At 40.3% G+C, this 17,403-nt stretch overlaps 2 protein-coding genes across 2 annotated transcripts; one reads left to right on the top strand and one right to left on the bottom strand.

Moving 5' to 3' along the window:
• Positions 1-548: 548 nt before the first annotated feature.
• Positions 549-5,031, top strand: LOC135476666 (C-signal-like). The gene is made up of 5 exons (XM_064756769.1): positions 549-748; positions 2,548-2,599; positions 3,122-3,309; positions 3,908-4,057; positions 4,466-5,031. Exons 1-5 carry the CDS (start codon positions 611-613, stop codon positions 4,688-4,690), a joined length of 753 nt encoding a protein of 250 aa, XP_064612839.1. The 5' UTR covers positions 549-610; the 3' UTR covers positions 4,691-5,031.
• A 1,274-nt stretch (positions 5,032-6,305) lies between these two features.
• LOC135476775 (protein Spindly-B-like) lies at positions 6,306-16,865 on the bottom strand. The gene is made up of 11 exons (XM_064756906.1): positions 16,844-16,865; positions 15,760-15,918; positions 15,077-15,247; positions 14,100-14,294; positions 13,139-13,288; positions 12,339-12,437; positions 12,005-12,115; positions 11,261-11,401; positions 9,727-9,842; positions 8,677-8,861; positions 6,306-7,695 (listed from the first exon to the last, which is right to left on the bottom strand). The coding sequence occupies exons 2-11, from the start codon at positions 15,904-15,906 to the stop codon at positions 7,640-7,642; spliced, it is 1,371 nt and encodes a 456-aa protein (XP_064612976.1). The 5' UTR covers positions 15,907-15,918; positions 16,844-16,865; the 3' UTR covers positions 6,306-7,639.
• Between the last annotated feature and the right edge of the window lie 538 nt (positions 16,866-17,403).

The raw sequence follows: 17,403 nt of genomic DNA, 5'->3' as shown, positions 1-17,403 counted from the left end.
AATGAATGTGTACACAACACATTGGCTAAATCTGCATTCGAAACACTTCGAAATCACTCAGATTCTCTCTCCGGCAATCTAATATGCCGGAGCTTCCGGAGCCTATAGGCGGCCCCTCTGGGCCCTCGTCTAACAGGCTGTGATAGTCGTTCCGCTCTTGTCAAATCCGCACCCCTCTCACACGCTTTGTCACGTGAACTACATCTGAAAAGGGGACTCCTTCATATTTGGCCAAACACATTCAGCGAAGCCTGAATGGATTGACATAAGGAGTGACGTAGAAAGTTACACGTAAATATAACCCTAGTCTTTACAACAGCCAAAAAATGGCATGCCGTTAACCATAACAATAAGTACGTAAGTACGCAACATCAGGATCAACAGTTGTCACATGGTCATTCCCGCCATCGATGTTTACATATTTCTTTAAAGTACGAAAGAATTGATTGGATTATCTTTGGACGGGCGAGGTCATGAATGGAGAAAGAACCAATCGACAACTATTTTACAAGGGCATTAGGCAGCTGTAGAACCAGGTTCGCGAAGTAGATGTGTATCAACCGGTCAGTCCGCACGTGGTTTACTCAGAGGCAAAAAACACCGCAGAATTATGAGTTTGAAGGTGAAATCCATGCTTATTACCGGTACGAACCGGGGAATCGGTCTGGAGTTTGTCCGGCAAATTGTCAAGTTGCCACATCCACCGAAATGGCTGTTTGCCACCTGCAGGAACCCTGACCAAGCCAAGGTACCTACCCGTCTCATACGAGGAGTTAGGACAAAATACATGATCGTAGCCGATGGCGATGCACCCGTCAGATAAAAAACACAGATAAAGCCTCATCAACTTGTTGAACTAAGTAATGCTGACCTATCAAAACTCCCCCTGGCTTTTCAGGGTATAGGCTCTGTAAACCCCTCTCTTAATGTGATTTATATACCCTCCCTCCCCCAGTCCCAATTGGCTATTTAATTATGGTCAGTGCAGCAAAAGAAAATGGTAGACAATACACCGTTTAACGCCATGTCTGATAATTCCTTTGTAAGCGAAGGCTGCAGTTCAAAATAGTTGTCCACTGTAACGCTTACCTCTCAGCTCGCCCGCACACGCAACATACCACGAGTATTCCATTAGGTAAGGGCACACGAGACCCAAATTTACCTCACAGTCATCGCTAAAGCAGCAGCCATTTTGCCTTCATAGTTATGTATCATAAAAAAGTTATCGTTTCTAGATGGCACAAGTGTGTTAAAGCTGAAAAGACGAGCCTAATGGCTGCCTTGTTTAGAAATGGTTTGCTGTGTCGTAAATACAGGACTTGTGTGCTGTTACCGATACGGCGTGAAACGTTGTAATTAAGGTTTACCACTGGCATTGAAATAGCAACCTTTGGCTAATTTACCCCTAGCCCCATGCAACTATTTCAACTCTTCTCCTTATACTGGGCCCCAGGTGCTATTCATAGTTTCAAGCACCCAGATTCCTAACAAGGTCCAGGAGGTGATCAACGATGTGGAGCTAAATGCTGATTTTTGTCAATGAAAATTTAGAGCAACACTGGACATGAAACTATCATATTTGAAGTCTAGATACATTCTGATTACGTTTTCAAAAAGAATTTCTTACCTAAAAGTTATATTTTTCATTAGGTATGTGCTAAAATCTTGTTGAAAGCTGATGATTGGCTCAGAGGAGCTATGACACCACTGCAAACTATGGATTTGAACTCCTGTCTTTATACTGGACTGGTTTAGTATTACACGCACAGCAGCATTCATGTCCGACGTGTCCTTTCTAAACGATGTCTGAGGTCCAAACAGGTGTCAACTTTGGCTCTTACCTCTCCGCTTGCCTGTACATCCCAAGTATACTCCACTCAATAAGGGCAAGATACATTTCTGAGTACTCTTACTTAGTCACGTACCCAAATGATTTTTGTGAAACATTGCATGTAAATGTGTTTGACTGTTCACAGTTTATTCTTAGTAACTAAGTTGTCTTTAACTTTATGTAGCTCAAAACACAGACGTATATTTTTTTGTGGCCAGATTAGATTGAACTCTTAGGTTTTTCTGCTATAGTTCGAATTTTGGTGGATAAATTGATAATTGTAACATGATCTCATAATCTACACTTGTCAGATATTGCCATGGCTCAGTTGGTTAGCACACCAGCGCAACATAATCATCCAGGAGCCTCTCACCAATGCAGCTGATACGAGTTCAAGTCCAGTACATGCTGGCTTCCTTTTCGGCTTTATGTGGGAAGGTCTCCCAGCAACCTGCTGAAAGTTGTGGGTTTCTCCCGGGGTCTGCCTGGTTTCCTCTTTCCACAATGTTGGCTGCCATCGAATAAGTGAAATATTCTTTAGTGTGGTGTTAAACACCAGTAAAATAAATAAATAAATACAATATTGCCACGGTAACCTTATTGCTTGTTTTGTGGCATATGTTGAATTTCACTATCTCAAACTCGTGTCTGAGGACAGCTGCACCTTATTTCATGAATAGTCTGAAGAATTACAGGTTTGTTTCATTTTCTCACAGGAACTGCAAGAAGTGGCAGCTCTCAATTCAAATGTGAAAATCATGAAATTCGGTAAGAAAAGTTTGCACACAGTACGGTACTTCTGCGCAGTGTTGTCCTTTGCTATTACTTTCTTTTTAATAAGACATTGGATTAAGAACAGATTTGAAATTGTATCACTTGTAAGTCTACATGTACCTTTGTGTGACCTAAGGTTTGGAATTTATTCCCAGTTTTAGCGTTTTGAATGACTAATTCCAAGATACAGTATCACACATTTTCTATAAATCTTGTATTGATTTTTTTTTTTTTTTTTTTTTTGGATTGGTGTTTTACGCCGTACTCAAGAATATTTCACTTATACGACGGCGGCCAGCATTATGGTAATCTTGTATTGAAGTTAAGTGTGAGCTGCCTACTGATGTTTTGTTCAGATATATGTGGGGCCTCTGTGGGTAACGGGGTTAGCTGATTGGCTGACAGTGGAGATAGGCTCTTATGGGTTAAACCTGAGAGCTTTGGTCACGCTTGAATAAATCTGCTGTACATAAAGTTCTGCTCATGAGACTTAGAACAAAATGTTTCTGTGATAAGAGGTGACTGATGGTGACGGCATTAAGGCCCTGGTGAGGGAGGTGGAGAAGGAGGTGGGCGAGGAAGGACTTAACCTGCTTATCAATGGAGCTGCCGTTCTACATAGGGTGAACCTGGAAGATGTGAACGAGGAAGTGATGGTCAACAGCTTCAATGTCAACTGTGTGGCTCCGCTTTTACTGTCGAAGGTACGTCAGTATGTAGCATGAGTCTCTTGCTCTTGGGCTGGGATAACTTACGCAGTAGTTCTGTGTTATCATGTTACTTCATCGAGTGAATGGGTAAAGGCTACATCACAGCTTAGGTCGCACAACCTGATAGCAACGTGTTTGATTGGATAAAATTCTCAAGATGGCTGCCTCGACTCACACCAGCCATTTGTGTTGCACTGTAATTTTGTTCTACATGTTATTCTGTGAAATCTCATTAATATAATAAAGTGTGATACTTTTTAGAAAACTTGAGTATCCTGCTTTTGATTGAAATGTGTTTTAGCCTGGTGCTGTCTTGCCCTTTAAGTAATTAAGGGCTCTCTAGATGGAACATTTAATATTAACTTTGAAAAGACTTTCTTTGTTTTTGTAACAATTATTCAGAGAATTAAGTTGAGTCAGATATTTGAATGCTAAGTTAAGCTGAATGGAATTTGGGGTTTTTTAATGTTAAACCGTGCATGCAATTTTTACAAACTTTATTGTGTAAAAGGGAATGTTTTTTACTTGAGACACTTCAGACTAAAGTATTGTTTTTAACATCTATAGTAAAAGATATTTCTTGTGATTGTAGGCATTTTTACCGCTGCTAAAAAAAGCAGTGAAAAAGTCACCAGTGGAAGGATTAAGCTGCGATAAGGCTGCTATCATAAATTTGACTTCCAAAATGGGTTCCATCGGGGACAACACTAGCGGAGGCCATTATGCTTATCGGGCATCAAAGGTAATACAGGTCTACCATCTTGTGAAAATTAGTCAAGCAAAAACCTGTCTTTTCTGATGACCCTCGTCCATCTGTCTGTCAAGCTGTCTATCAGCATTTTTGTGACGGTCATTTCTCTGAAAGAAACTAAGAAACTTGATGGTAACAGCGGCAGAGGTACTGGTTGTGATTCATGCCTGTGCCATTTGGCCTTTTCATTAATTTGCATGTTAATTAACGCTTAATTTGCATAACTGTTGTATGTGCCATATCTCTGGACCTTGTGAAAGGAAATACATGAAGATTTGAAGGGATGGTCATCTAAAAGTGCATGAAATGTAGATATAAATCACTTTGCTTTTCATTCATAAATTCATTTATAATTACTATACTTCAAAAAATTCAGCTAGGTTGCTGCTGTTGTTACAGGCCGCCTTGAATATGATCAGTCGCAGCTTGAGTGTGGACCTCAAACCTGAGGGAATCCTTGCTCTGGCGATACACCCGGGCTGGGTAAGGACGGACATGGGCGGGCCGCGTGGATTGTTGGGGGTCAACGAGAGCGTGGACAGTATGATCAAGGTGATGGGTAGCCTAAATGAAGAGAAAGCTGGCACATTTCTGAACTATAACGGAGCTCCCATTGAGTGGTGATCACTTCAGGCAGCGATGTTTGCCGAGGCTTGGCACGGAATAAAGTAGTCAGCATTCTCAGGGAATAAAGGAAGAGTTTTGTGGCAATAATGGTAGACGGGCCTACCAAAGCAAACCACTGTGTCAAACTTCGTGGTTAATGTTGCCTTTTCATGCTTGTCCATTTCCACTAATTCATTAATTATAGCAGAAAATGTAGTTTTTTTTGGAAGATTCAGAAATGTTGACAAAAAGGACTGATGTGACCTACTTTGGCCTTATGCACATATTTGGCTGGTAAGTTCTTGTCTTCAGCTACCCAAAGCCCCAAGGGAGTTAACTTTGCATAACTATGTACCCAGTACTACCACGACGGCGTAATGCCTACAATAACTGGTTGCAGTGGTAGTTCAGTGAACGTAACATTAAGAGTACTTTGTGAAACCAGGCCCTGGTTTTATAGATTGTGATGCTTCAAATGGCCTCGTCAAAAAGCAGAACAGTTACTTCTCATTCTCCGTCCTTTTTGCACATGAAATACAATAATATTGTCTCGTGGCTTTAAAACTCCTCTGTTATATGGCTAGGCCCATTGGTTAAAAAGTCTTAAAGAAAAAAGACTTAAGCCCGATGTTAATGTTAGTCAGACTTGAGTGTCATTTACTTTGTATTAGGACAAGACTGTATTAAGATTTAAGCCTGGCTTAACTTTAATACACTTCTGAACAAATGGGCCCTGATTATTAAGTGAAGTTTTATGTCATCTTTGAATACTACTCAAATGTAATACTCAAATCTGATACATGAACACTTCAATAGGCATTTGTATTGTATATATGATGTGGGCAAGGTAAAAATGGTAGGGAAGTTATATATCACAAAGACAGAATTTCCATCTAGGTGGAAGATTGCTACAGTGATCCATAGATAATTGGGTATTTTCTAAAAATGTTTTGGAACTAAATATCTTGGTTTGAGTAATGCTTAGTTTTCACATATAAGGCCTGTATAATCTGATGGAATCTGTAAAGTAGAATTTTTGTTATAGGATGTCCTTAGCAATGAGTGAAACAACTTTGTTGTTTAACTGGTTTTGAAATTGATGTACCTAACATTGCACACATTTTGTACTGATTAAAAAATTTGTTTTTAGCTTTTCAGATTTATGCCGAAATTAAAGTATGCAATTTATATTAGTATCAGAGGACAAAAACATTTTAAATTCAAGAACCCTCCCCCAAAAAACCTCCTATCTCATCTTGCATTGTTATCCGGTGTACAATTCGACATGTAGGAATATTTGTTATTGATGATGCTGTCCATTAAAATCACATGAAGTTTTTTGATCTTGTTAAAACTTGTTGCAGGGTGTTTTTGATGGTCAGTGGAGTGCTTGGATTTCAGTATGTCACTTGTCATTCAGGTGGTTACATTGTGTCTGTGGTTCAATCTAAAAGCTGTATGGTCAGCGGTGACGGGGACAAACTCTGTATGGCGACGTGACCATTGTAAACTTAAAACTACGTACATCAAGACGAAGGATCAAACGCATCATTCTGTCTTCTTAACAGACATCTCAAATAAAATTGTGACTTGCGAAAGAAAAAACTAAAAATTATGTGTACACATTTGGTATTTTATTTATTTCATTGTCAAACAACACCTGTTTATTTGACTGACTGTTGTTAATGTCATACTGTCCATACTGAAGAGTATTTCACTTATCCCATAGTGGTCACTTTAAAATCTGGAGAATGCTGCAGTGCCCCAATGTAAACAACTGGTAAGATACAAACTTACCTATGCATTGCGACCAGATACACGTGTACGCAACATGTTGGAGAAAGACAATTGTTACTCCAAGAAAATTTCACCTCAACCACTTATTATTAACAGGGCCCACAATTGTGAGAGCAGGAAATCCATAAATACCCTGTCCAAGCCTGGGATTGAGCCAGGGTTTTCATTTGTGACATCATCCTAATCTATGAACAAGTAACAAGTTACATACATTTTCGCCTGTAACCAGTAGCCTCCAGTAAAACGTTAATACTGTCACCAGGATTTCATGCAGTCACACAGGTTCACAAGTTGATTTCAGGGTAAGGCTACAGTTGTCTTTGAGAACGTTTGATAATCCCATTCACTGTCTAATGTCATTAAAATTACAGTAATAGAATCAAACATATATTTATTGGCTGAGAACAGTCAAGCATCTTTTGTTTGAAATTGTCTCCTGTGCTTCCCAATCATGAATTTCTTTGATATTTCTTTGATATATTTTGGAGTTTTAGTTTGTACTCAATATTTCACTACACAGCCAGCATTATGGTGAAAAGAAACTGGGCAGAGCCAGGGCAAAGCCCACAACCATTTGCGAGTTGCTTCGTTTTCCCATGTAGTACTGGAGAGGATGCCAGTATGAAATATCTTTGATAGCACACATGTTTATTAGCACATATTTCAACAGCGTACAGTGACATCAGGGGAGACAACTGGCTGTGGTCACTGCAGCCCTGCTGATTCATCTCAATATACTTCAACTGCACTGCAGAAAAACTCCAATGTCCTTGACCTCATGATTTCACTGTTGTTTACACTGATTTGCATCCACAGCAGCCGTGTTAGTCGCTGACACTTTCTTCACATTGTGATGTACCACAGATTTCCGGACTTTTTTCTGAGACTGGATATTCTCCTTGCCAGTTTTACTCTCCTCTCTTATGGCTGAACTCTCTTTCTGCCCTTCCTCTGTAATCATTTCCACTTGTTCTCTGATTTTCACTTGCTTTCCTGAGAGCAGAGCTGACCCTGCTTGTGTGGTGTCAGACATCAAAATGTGCTACATGTAGAAACACTGTGTCTTGGCTGACAGTGTCACAGAGGATATCACTTTTCAATATGGCAGTGTCCTTTTTGGAGTTTGGCAAAACATTTTCCTTAAGAACAAATTTAGTAGACTGATCCTGTTCAGAGCTCAAAGGATTTTCTCCGTTTTGCCCTGTTTACAGTCTTCTTACCTTCCTCTGGAAGCAAAAAAAAGAAAATTTAGAATTCAGAAGAAAAATTTCATTTATTTACTTTTTCATTTACCTGATTTGGGTTTAACGCCATATTCAGGAAAGTTCATCCAATCATATTTGATAGTGGTAACGTGTATGAAATAAGTCACTTTTCACTTCTATCAGAAACCCAGGTGTCTTCTGATTGTCTCGATTCAATTGGTCGATCTTGGAGAAAGTACCCAGGTACCTGACATACCTCCTGACTGACAACCACTGCTAAATCATGATCAAGTGAGTCAAATACCACATTATAACACAAAATGTTATAGATTCAACACAGCTGAACTGTGTGACTGAAATCATTTAGAGAGTAGGGCGATGTGCAAAGCATCTGGGGTAACTGTCATTAACAAGAGAAGAGTTAAGTAGGGGACATGAAACCATTGAAATGAGATATACTAACAGATTGAACCTACAGGGAGATGATATGAAACTGTTTAACTTTAATCCTTAATCTTTCTCAACTTTCATGCCTTCCACTTCAAGATATCCAACAGGTCATATTCCCTACAGTGCATGTGCTGCACTCAATGCTTGCTTTACATCACTGCCACCACTAGACAAATTTGACTTTTGAAACCTTTACCATGCATGTCGTCCTTTTTAGCTTAGCCTCATAACTGATTTGTATTATGTTGACCTACAGTCAACATTCACTGGTAAAACTGTTTCAGGTGTCCATTGGAATAACGTTATGCATACAATATGGTCTGATGAAGAGAATGCGGATCTATCTGATATTAATACAAAGAAAAGTTCCTGCCTCATCACCATGATCCCATTGAGATTGGCATTGTTCAAGATTTCTATAGAAAATTTGCCGCGAGTGGCCAGTGATGTAATACGAAGGTAGAGAGTGACGCATGAGCCGTAAGGAATATGCCAGCAAGTATGTTTCTGGTGATAACTTATCCCAGCGCAGTCACATGACCATATACGTACCTGGTTCATACTTCATCCTCAGTTCCTCAATGTCCAACGCCAGCCGCATGCACTTTTTATGAGCCTTGTCCAGGTCCGTTTCCAGTTTGAAAAATCTGCCTGTTCCCATCAATGATTTTGTCGTTCTTACAGAGCATCTTGAATTCTGCTGATCTAACTCCTTCTTGAGATTCGCGACATCTTCCCTTAAAAACATCAGACAAACAGGACAAACAAGATGTTAAGTAGAGTTATACTTTTCCAGATTTAATGAATTTATGTGCATTAGTTTTGAATATTTCACATCACCAAAACAATATCAAAAAATAATGTCTGTCATAAGAATTCTCTAAACGGTGACTGTTTTGGTATTACCAGTCCATTTATGAAACAGGATATTGTTATTACTGACAAGAATCAAGGGTTATAGATGCCACACGCCAGGTGTTCCACATCAATCGCAATTGACAATATATACTTTTCATTCCATGCATGGTGAAAGCTATTGTGACGTCACGTTGTTACATATAGGTTACAATTTCTGACATCTCCTCTACTGGCTGACTCAGTCAGTTAAATGATTAGCTTTGGTCATGTTAGTCATCCTGATTTTTCATAAACCTGAAACCACCTGATCAGCTGAAAATTCTCATCCCTGTAAGGAATATTCCATTTAATTTAATTTTTGTTTGAAGGTTAACAGCACAAACAAAATGTGAATTTTCATTTCCATTGTTCTACACAAACCGCTTTAAACAATTCCAGAGATATTCAAGCAGTAGAACTCCTCAGCCACTGATCACATTACCTTAATCTGGTGTTAAAATTGGAGGAAACACTTATTTCTGGTTTTTATTGATTGATTTTTACGCCTTACCTAAGAATAGCTTAAGTGAACGACGGCAGTCTGCATTCACTCATGAGACAGCTGTCTCATTTTATAATTACCATCAGTCAGTGATTTAAATTTGATATGTTCAATCAGTTAGTTATATCATAGCTTAAAATCTACTACTGAATATGGTAAATACAGCAGTTTGGATGGTGGTCTGTGAGATGTTTATAACTTACTCTTTGGCCTGAAGTACAGCAATGAGGAACTGGGTGTGACTGTCTTCTCCCTCATCTCCTTTCTCGTCTGCTTTAGCCTTATTCTGGAGCTCCAGTAGCTTCTCCATCTGTTCCTTCTGTACATAATACAACAACACAGTGTGATCATGCTGGGAGGAGCACTGTGATTACATACAACGAAATGGTATCATTTAAGAACAGGTGACTATCTGATGTACTGATGTACAAGGGAAGTTGTAGACGCTTAATTTCCGATGGATCAAACATACTGACACTAGGAGGGATACTCCATTCAGTCACAGTAAACATCATGACAAAGACATCAGACATGACACCCCCCCCCCAGTCACAATACATGTATATACCATTTCAAAGACACCAGACAGGATGTCCCACCCAGTCACAGTGTACATCATGACAAAGACATCAGACATGACAACCCCCCCCAGTCACAATACATGTATATATCATGTCAAAGACACCAGACAGGATGTCCCACCCAGTCACAGTGTACATCATGACAAAGACAACAGACATGACAACCCCCCCCCCCCCCCCCCACAATACATGTATATATCATGTCAAAGACACCAGACAGGATGTCCCATCCAGTCACAGTGTACATCACGACAAAGACATCAGACAGGACGTCCCACCCAGTCACAGTGTACATCATGAGAAAGACATCAGACAGGACGTCCCACCCAGTCACAGTGTACATCATGACAGATATCAGACAGGATGTCCTACCCAGTCACAGTGTACATCATGACAAAGACATCAGACATGACAACCCCCCCCCCCCAGTCACAATACATGTATATATCATGTCAAAGACACCAGACAGGACGTCCCACCCAGTCACAGTGTACATCATGACAAAGACATCAGACAGGATGTCCCACCCAGTCACAGTGTACATCATGACAAAGACATCAGACAGGATGTCCCACCCAGTCACAGTGTACATCATGACAAAGACATCACACAGGATGTCCCACCCGGTCACAGTATACATCATGACAAAGACATCAGACAGGATGTCCCACCCGGTCACAGTGTACATCATGACAAAGACATCAGACAGGATGTCCTACCCAGTCACAGTGTACATCATGACAAAGACATCAGACAAGATCTCCCACCCAGTCACAGTGTACATCATGACAAAGACATCAGACAGGATGTCCCACCCAGTCACAGTGTACATCATGACAAAGACATCAGACAGGATACCCCATTAAGTCACAGTATACACCATGCCAAAGACACCAGATATGATGTCAACCCACAGTATAGGTCACAGTATACTGTGTATATCCTAGTGGGTGAATGAAAATTTCAGCACCAAAAATAATATTTTATAATACTCCTTTGTATTAAAAAGTACATCTAAAAATGTACTTTTTGAGTAAAAATTTTATGCCATTTACAGTAACTACTGTGGCAATGTTATGTCCTCACTACCAGTTGCCACCATAGTTACATGCAAATAACACTAGGAGAGCTTCAGGAATGCTCTGTCACACAGTACCTGGATTGTCTCGTACTGACGTAGTTTACTCTCCAGAGCCTCCTTCTCGCTCCTGAGCTGTGACAGTGTGGTCTCCATACGAGAGAACCCTTCGCCACCCATGTTGTCGTTGTTAGCCTGAAGCATGGTTGCCATCTGCACCTGTAATATGGGAACTGTCACGTTACTTATTTATCTAATTGTTACTTACTTGCCATACTCAAGAATTTTTTCACGTTCATGATGATAGTCAGACTGACTAAACTTTCCCGTATGTAATGTACAGACATGCACACTGTATTGGTGGGGTCTTCACCAAATGTTACATTATGCACATGGCAAAATGAACATCTTTCCACCACTTATCCTCATCAAAGCTTCACAAGTGAAGAGAGCAGGGAAATGTACAAATTCCCTGCCCATGGCTTTGAACCCGCACTTTGGCAGTGTTTTACACACATCAAGGTGATTGCTTGCTAGAAATTAGATGGCCCTGTTTTGAAACACTAAGTGAATACATGCATGTTACATGCTTGATGGTTTCAGCTGCACTCACGAATATTTGACTTACCTGATGGATGAAGTGTTTGCTTGAATGTACAGTACTGCATGACTTGTATTTTTGGACGTGTTATGAGCACAAGCAGCAATGATACATAGTTGTCTTTTCATTTAATTTACAAATATTTTGTAACAATCAAAGTTTATCATGTAGATATCCAAACCTTACAAAACAGAAGACAGGCTCTCAACTGAACTGTGTACCTTCAGTCTGTGATGTTGTTGTCTCTCTTTAGCTAGTTGTTGTTTGGCGATCTCACACTGAGTCTTCGTGTTCACTAGCATTTTCTCGGCCGTCACTCTACGATCATCCAGCTGTAAACAACAAGGGATTTAGAATACTTTAATTTGGACAAAATATGAAATATAAAATAATAATTCAAAAGTTAATGAATATTTCAACTACCCTCTACAGGAATGTACTCACTGCTCGAAATAAAATCTTGATTTGCTGGGATTTGTTTTCTTTCTTGACAGAGTCTAATGGATGTTTTGAAATTAGAAAACTAAACATTGTTGTGCAAATGTATGAACTTACTTCCCCAAAGAGTGAATTTCCTTTCTCCCCGTGACTGGCCTTCTCCATTTGCATATTCTCCAGGAGGACTTTGTACTCCACGACCTCTTCACGAGATTTCTGCTCATCATGATGAACACACCGAAATAATGAGAATTCCAGCATTTTGTTCATTCAAAGACAGTGAAAGGAATTCGGGCCTTACATGTATAGTTTTCACTGATGCTTAGTTATTTTCTGTATATTTTTCGCTTTAGATTTGTTCTACATCACTGGGCTTAAGTTTGGGCATATTTATTTACAAATTTATAGGTTGGTGCTTATAGCTGTGCTCAAGGAGATTTTACCTGTATGACAGAGCTCAAGTTTATGGCTGGATGAAACGTAAGTGCCAAGAGTAAACCAACAGCCTTCGGCAGCTACCTGACAGACCTCTAGACTGAAAAGTTTTATTTATTTGTTTATTTATTTGATTGGTGTTTTACACCATACTCAAGAATATTTCACTTATACGACGGAGGCCAGCATTATGGTGGGAGGAAACCGAGCAGGGCCTAGGGGAAACCCATGACAATCCGCAGGTTGCTGCCAGGCCTTCCCACATAAGGCCGGAGAGGAAGTCAGCATGCGCTGGACTTGAACTCACAGCAACCACATTGGTTAGAGGCTCCTGGGTGAAAAGTTTTAAGCTGCAGTCTAAACATCAAGAGCTGGATTAAGGCACACAACCCCACTGGTCTGATAGTCACCACGAGCCAGCGTTTTTGCCATCTGAGTTAGTGAGGGTTTCCAGTGTCAGCCAAGGATAGAAATGTACAAACCTCCAGTGCATTGGTGTAAGAAGAAATCTCAGCCCTCATTTGCTCGTTATCCTCTTCCCTGGCCAAAAGCTCTGACTTCAAGCCATCGTTCTCTGTCAGCAAAATCTTCAGGTGCTGACTAGCCTCATTAAGTTGTTCTGTTAGGTCTTCCTATAAAACAGGTACAATGACTGACTGTGTGATTAACTGACTGACACAATCAGGTGCTGTTTACACTCGTTTAGCCGCTTGGTTAGTTCTTCCAAGGACTTTCCAGTTTAAGCACAAGCCTTCATTTGGAGATTAATAGATACTATTTTTGTGGCTCATCGACCTGCCAATTTCGAACTTATATTGCCATCCTTTCAAGGCCTCCTTCCAAATGATTTCTTTTTCAAGTTCTTCAAGCTGCTGAAAATTTAAAAAAAAATATACTTCCAAGGATTTCCAGCACTAGTAGGAGCCCTGTTACCTTTCAGATGATAAGACCAGTAGACTGTTTCCTGTTTTGAGTATTTGGACCCAACCTATTTGTTTTTATTTATTTATACCTATATATTTCATTAATGTTTCATGCTGTAGTCACAAATATTCCACTCTTATGACAGCGGCCAGCATGATGGTGTGAGGAAAGAGGGCAGTGCTTCAGGGAAATCCACAACTATACACACGTTTCTGATAGACTTTCCCAGGTATGGCCTGAGAGTGGCCTCACAGCAACAGCATTGTTGAGAGACCCAAGTTATTGTGCTGCACTAGCACACTAATCACTAGGCCATGGAAGCGCCGCTCACTTGATTTACCTGGTACATTAGAGTTCAGGCCCATCAGTGAGAACCCACAGACTGAATCACTTCTTTCATAATTTCCTGACCACGTTCTCCTGCAGAGAGGCAAGGATTATCTATGTACGGTAGAGTGTACTGACCACATTCTCCTGCAGAGAGGCAAGGGCTATCTATGTATGGTAGAGTGTACTGACCACATTCTCCTGCAGATTGGTGACCTGTGTCTGCAGGAGGAGGTAGTCCTCACTGGCCATGATGGATTTTTGCTCTGTCAGACTCTCGTGTTCCTCCCTGTACTCGGCAAACTGTTTCTCTATGACCTCTAACTTCTCCTGCAGATCCCTCTCCGAGGCGTGGGCACTCTCCAGCTGCGATACTAGTCCCTCAGTCTGAAACATGAGATGGGCAGGGACTATGTTGGTGGGAATAATGCTGAATACATAATGACTTTCTCTCATTTACTTATTTATCTGATTGGTGTTTTACACTGTATTGAAGAATACTTTAGTTATATGAGGACAGGCAGCATTATGGTCGGAATCTGGGCACAGTCTGGAGGAAACCCACAACCCACATACAACAGGAGAGGAAACCAACTTGAGCTGGATTTTCGTCTTTCTTGGAATATAGTATACACGTATGTAATACGGCTATGAAACTGAAAGCAAGGTATACAAATGAGGCAAAAACATTATAACTGAGCATGTATAGCCTAGAGTGTCCACATACCTTAAGCCCGAGTTTGGATAGTTCTGCCTCGTGTTGTTTAGACTTAGCAGAGCCAGACTGGAGTGCTCACATACCTTAAGTCTGAGTTTGGATAGTTCTGCCTCATGTTGTTTAGACTCAGCAGAGCCAGACTGGAGTGCCCACATACCTTAAGTCTGAGTTTGGATAGTTCTGCCTCATGTTGTTTAGACTCAGCCAAGCCAGACTGGAGTGTCCACATACCTTAAGTCTGTTTGGATAGTTCTGCCTCGTGTTGTTTAGACTCAGCCAAGCCAGACTGGAGTGTCCACATACCTTAAGCCTGACTTTGGATAGTTCTGCCTAGCGTTGTTTAGACTCAGACAAGCCAGATTGGAGTGCTTGCACACCTTAAGTCTCAGTTTGGATAGTTCCGCCTTGTGTTATTTAAACTCAGACAAGCCAGACTGGAATGCTCACATACCTTAAGTCTGAGTTTGGATAGTTCTGCCTCGTGTTGTTTAGACTCAGCAGAGCCAGACTGAAGAGTGTGTAGTTGCTCTTGCAAACTGGCCACTTCCTCTGTGTAATGCTGCTCCAGGTTAGACATCATCTCCATTTTGTTCTTCAGTGAGTACCTCTCCTGTTCAAACTCCTGTTATAAACACATGTGCAAGATGCATGAATAGAACACATAAGTATATGCATAGAAGGATAGTTTTTGCTTCACCATAGTATTTATATGACATTCTCCCATAATTGTTTATTTATTTATTTACTTGATTGTTGTTATATGCCGAAAGTACTCAAGAATATTTCACTTGTATGACAACAATCAGCATTACTGTGGGATAAAACCAGGCTGTCAAAATTCAATGTTAAATTGTTTCAAAAATGCACGAGGTCATCAGTTGCACTTCAAAAAATGCTGTATATTTCAATGATACATGAAAAGGTCCTTTAACAACAAGAAAACCAGCCTTTTTTCATTAAAACCAGTGTACCCTTAAGTTATATAGAACCTTTCTCAAGACATTTATCAACATGGAGTATCCCAGATTCATTTTTGTTACACAAACAAATCTCTTTACAACACAGAAACTAAAAGGAACATATGCATGAAAAAAATAAAAAAAACAACAACAAAAAACTCAAAACAATAAAAACCTCAACAGTTTTACTGTGGAGTTTGGAGGCTTTGTCCAGGTTTATTCTCAGGTCCATATTTTCCTCAATCACAGCGCGGATCAATGCAGCACGTTCTCCTGACAATCCCTCGCACATCCGCTCAATCACTTCCTGGGTAAAGTCCATGGTTATGGAACTCTGGAAAAATTTGTGTACCTATAAGTTAACACTGATGCTTGTACTACAAAATCACTGCCCATCACCATACCTGGATATGTACATCTTTACAAATTTAAGTACAGTCAAACCACTGGCATTTGAGCCAGTCACCTAATACTTGCAGGGCACAGATTGGTTGTGGAAGCAATTGCAACGTAGATAATCATCAAGGGGAAACAAAAAGCTGATTACCTTCTGGGCACGATTGGCTTGTCTAATGGATAGGTTCAATTGTTGTTCCTGTATACAAAATAAATGAGCACTTAGTGTGGTTTAGACAACAGATTCATAAGCTGCATCAGCATCACTAATCCATGTAGACATGGAACCAATAAGGTGGGAACTCTCGAAAACTAACGTGGTTAAAAGGTATAACCTTACGGAAGTTGCTAGACTGAATAGACATCTTGCAGAGCAGGGTCTGCTGGCTCAACAGCAGCTACCGTAAAATCATGTCTTTAAACTGCGATAATTTGAGAGCCCCAATCGCATCAGCTGTACCACTCGTTTGCTAAGAGTTTGATTATAACGCACAACCATCGAGGTACCGGTATCAGTATATTATGCAAACCGTCAGGTAATACGTACATTGTGCATTTATTTGAAAATTTTTTTTTGGCGCCTACGACACACTTGGAAACGATCGCGTTGTAACGCTCGTGGCTCGGCCAAACGAATCAGAGTTACAGATCTGCAGCGCCATATACATGATTACAAACCTGAGATTTAGCAATACGTTCTTATATCGATGCTGTTGTTGTAGTCGACCATACAACCATTGGACAAGTGATACTGATCTTTGGTAATTTAGGTAAAAGAACAATGACAAGGACACTGTCGCTCTGTTAGGAATGTTACAAAATACGCCAACACGACAATTATGATCTTATTTCCCCGTTATTACCGTATGCAGAACTGTAACTAATGTCGGCATTTGAAATCGCCGCCCTCTTTCGGCTGGTGGAGAGCTCCTCTGACAAGGGAGGTAATCATCACTTATCACTGTTAAATGTCACAGGAAACCTTAAACTCCGCCTAGTGAAACTGGCATTTTGTCTGCTTAGACCCATTTCTTCCGGGAATAAAAATGTTTTATGTTATACATTGATACTTAGTGTTCATTCAACTGGGACTATATTAGAATTTGCTGAAGGCAAATGCAACAAATAATGCAATTAGTCATACCAATTGCTAATGCTTGCACTGTTGAAAAATTTTATAGCCAGGAGTCTGGGTGGTTAAAAGTATGGAGGCGCTTTTGGTTTTCCAAATGTGCAAGATCTTATATAGAACTGCGATATCTTTGTTTAGCAAAACCCCCAACTTATGCTTTTCAAACTTAGTGTGCTCTTACAGCGTTTATATCCTGCATCAAGATTATAATTCAAAGTAATGATGCATGCCCCAAAGGACAGAAACCATCGTTCAAAATCTGAAAATCATTCTACCGAGATCTGAACATTC

This window comes from Liolophura sinensis, chromosome 10, assembly GCF_032854445.1.
Source record: "Liolophura sinensis isolate JHLJ2023 chromosome 10, CUHK_Ljap_v2, whole genome shotgun sequence".
NCBI classification, from domain to species: Eukaryota; Metazoa; Mollusca; class Polyplacophora; order Chitonida; family Chitonidae; genus Liolophura; species Liolophura sinensis.
The sequence above is the reverse complement of the archived record's forward strand: the minus strand, read 5'-3'. Positions and strand labels throughout refer to the sequence as shown.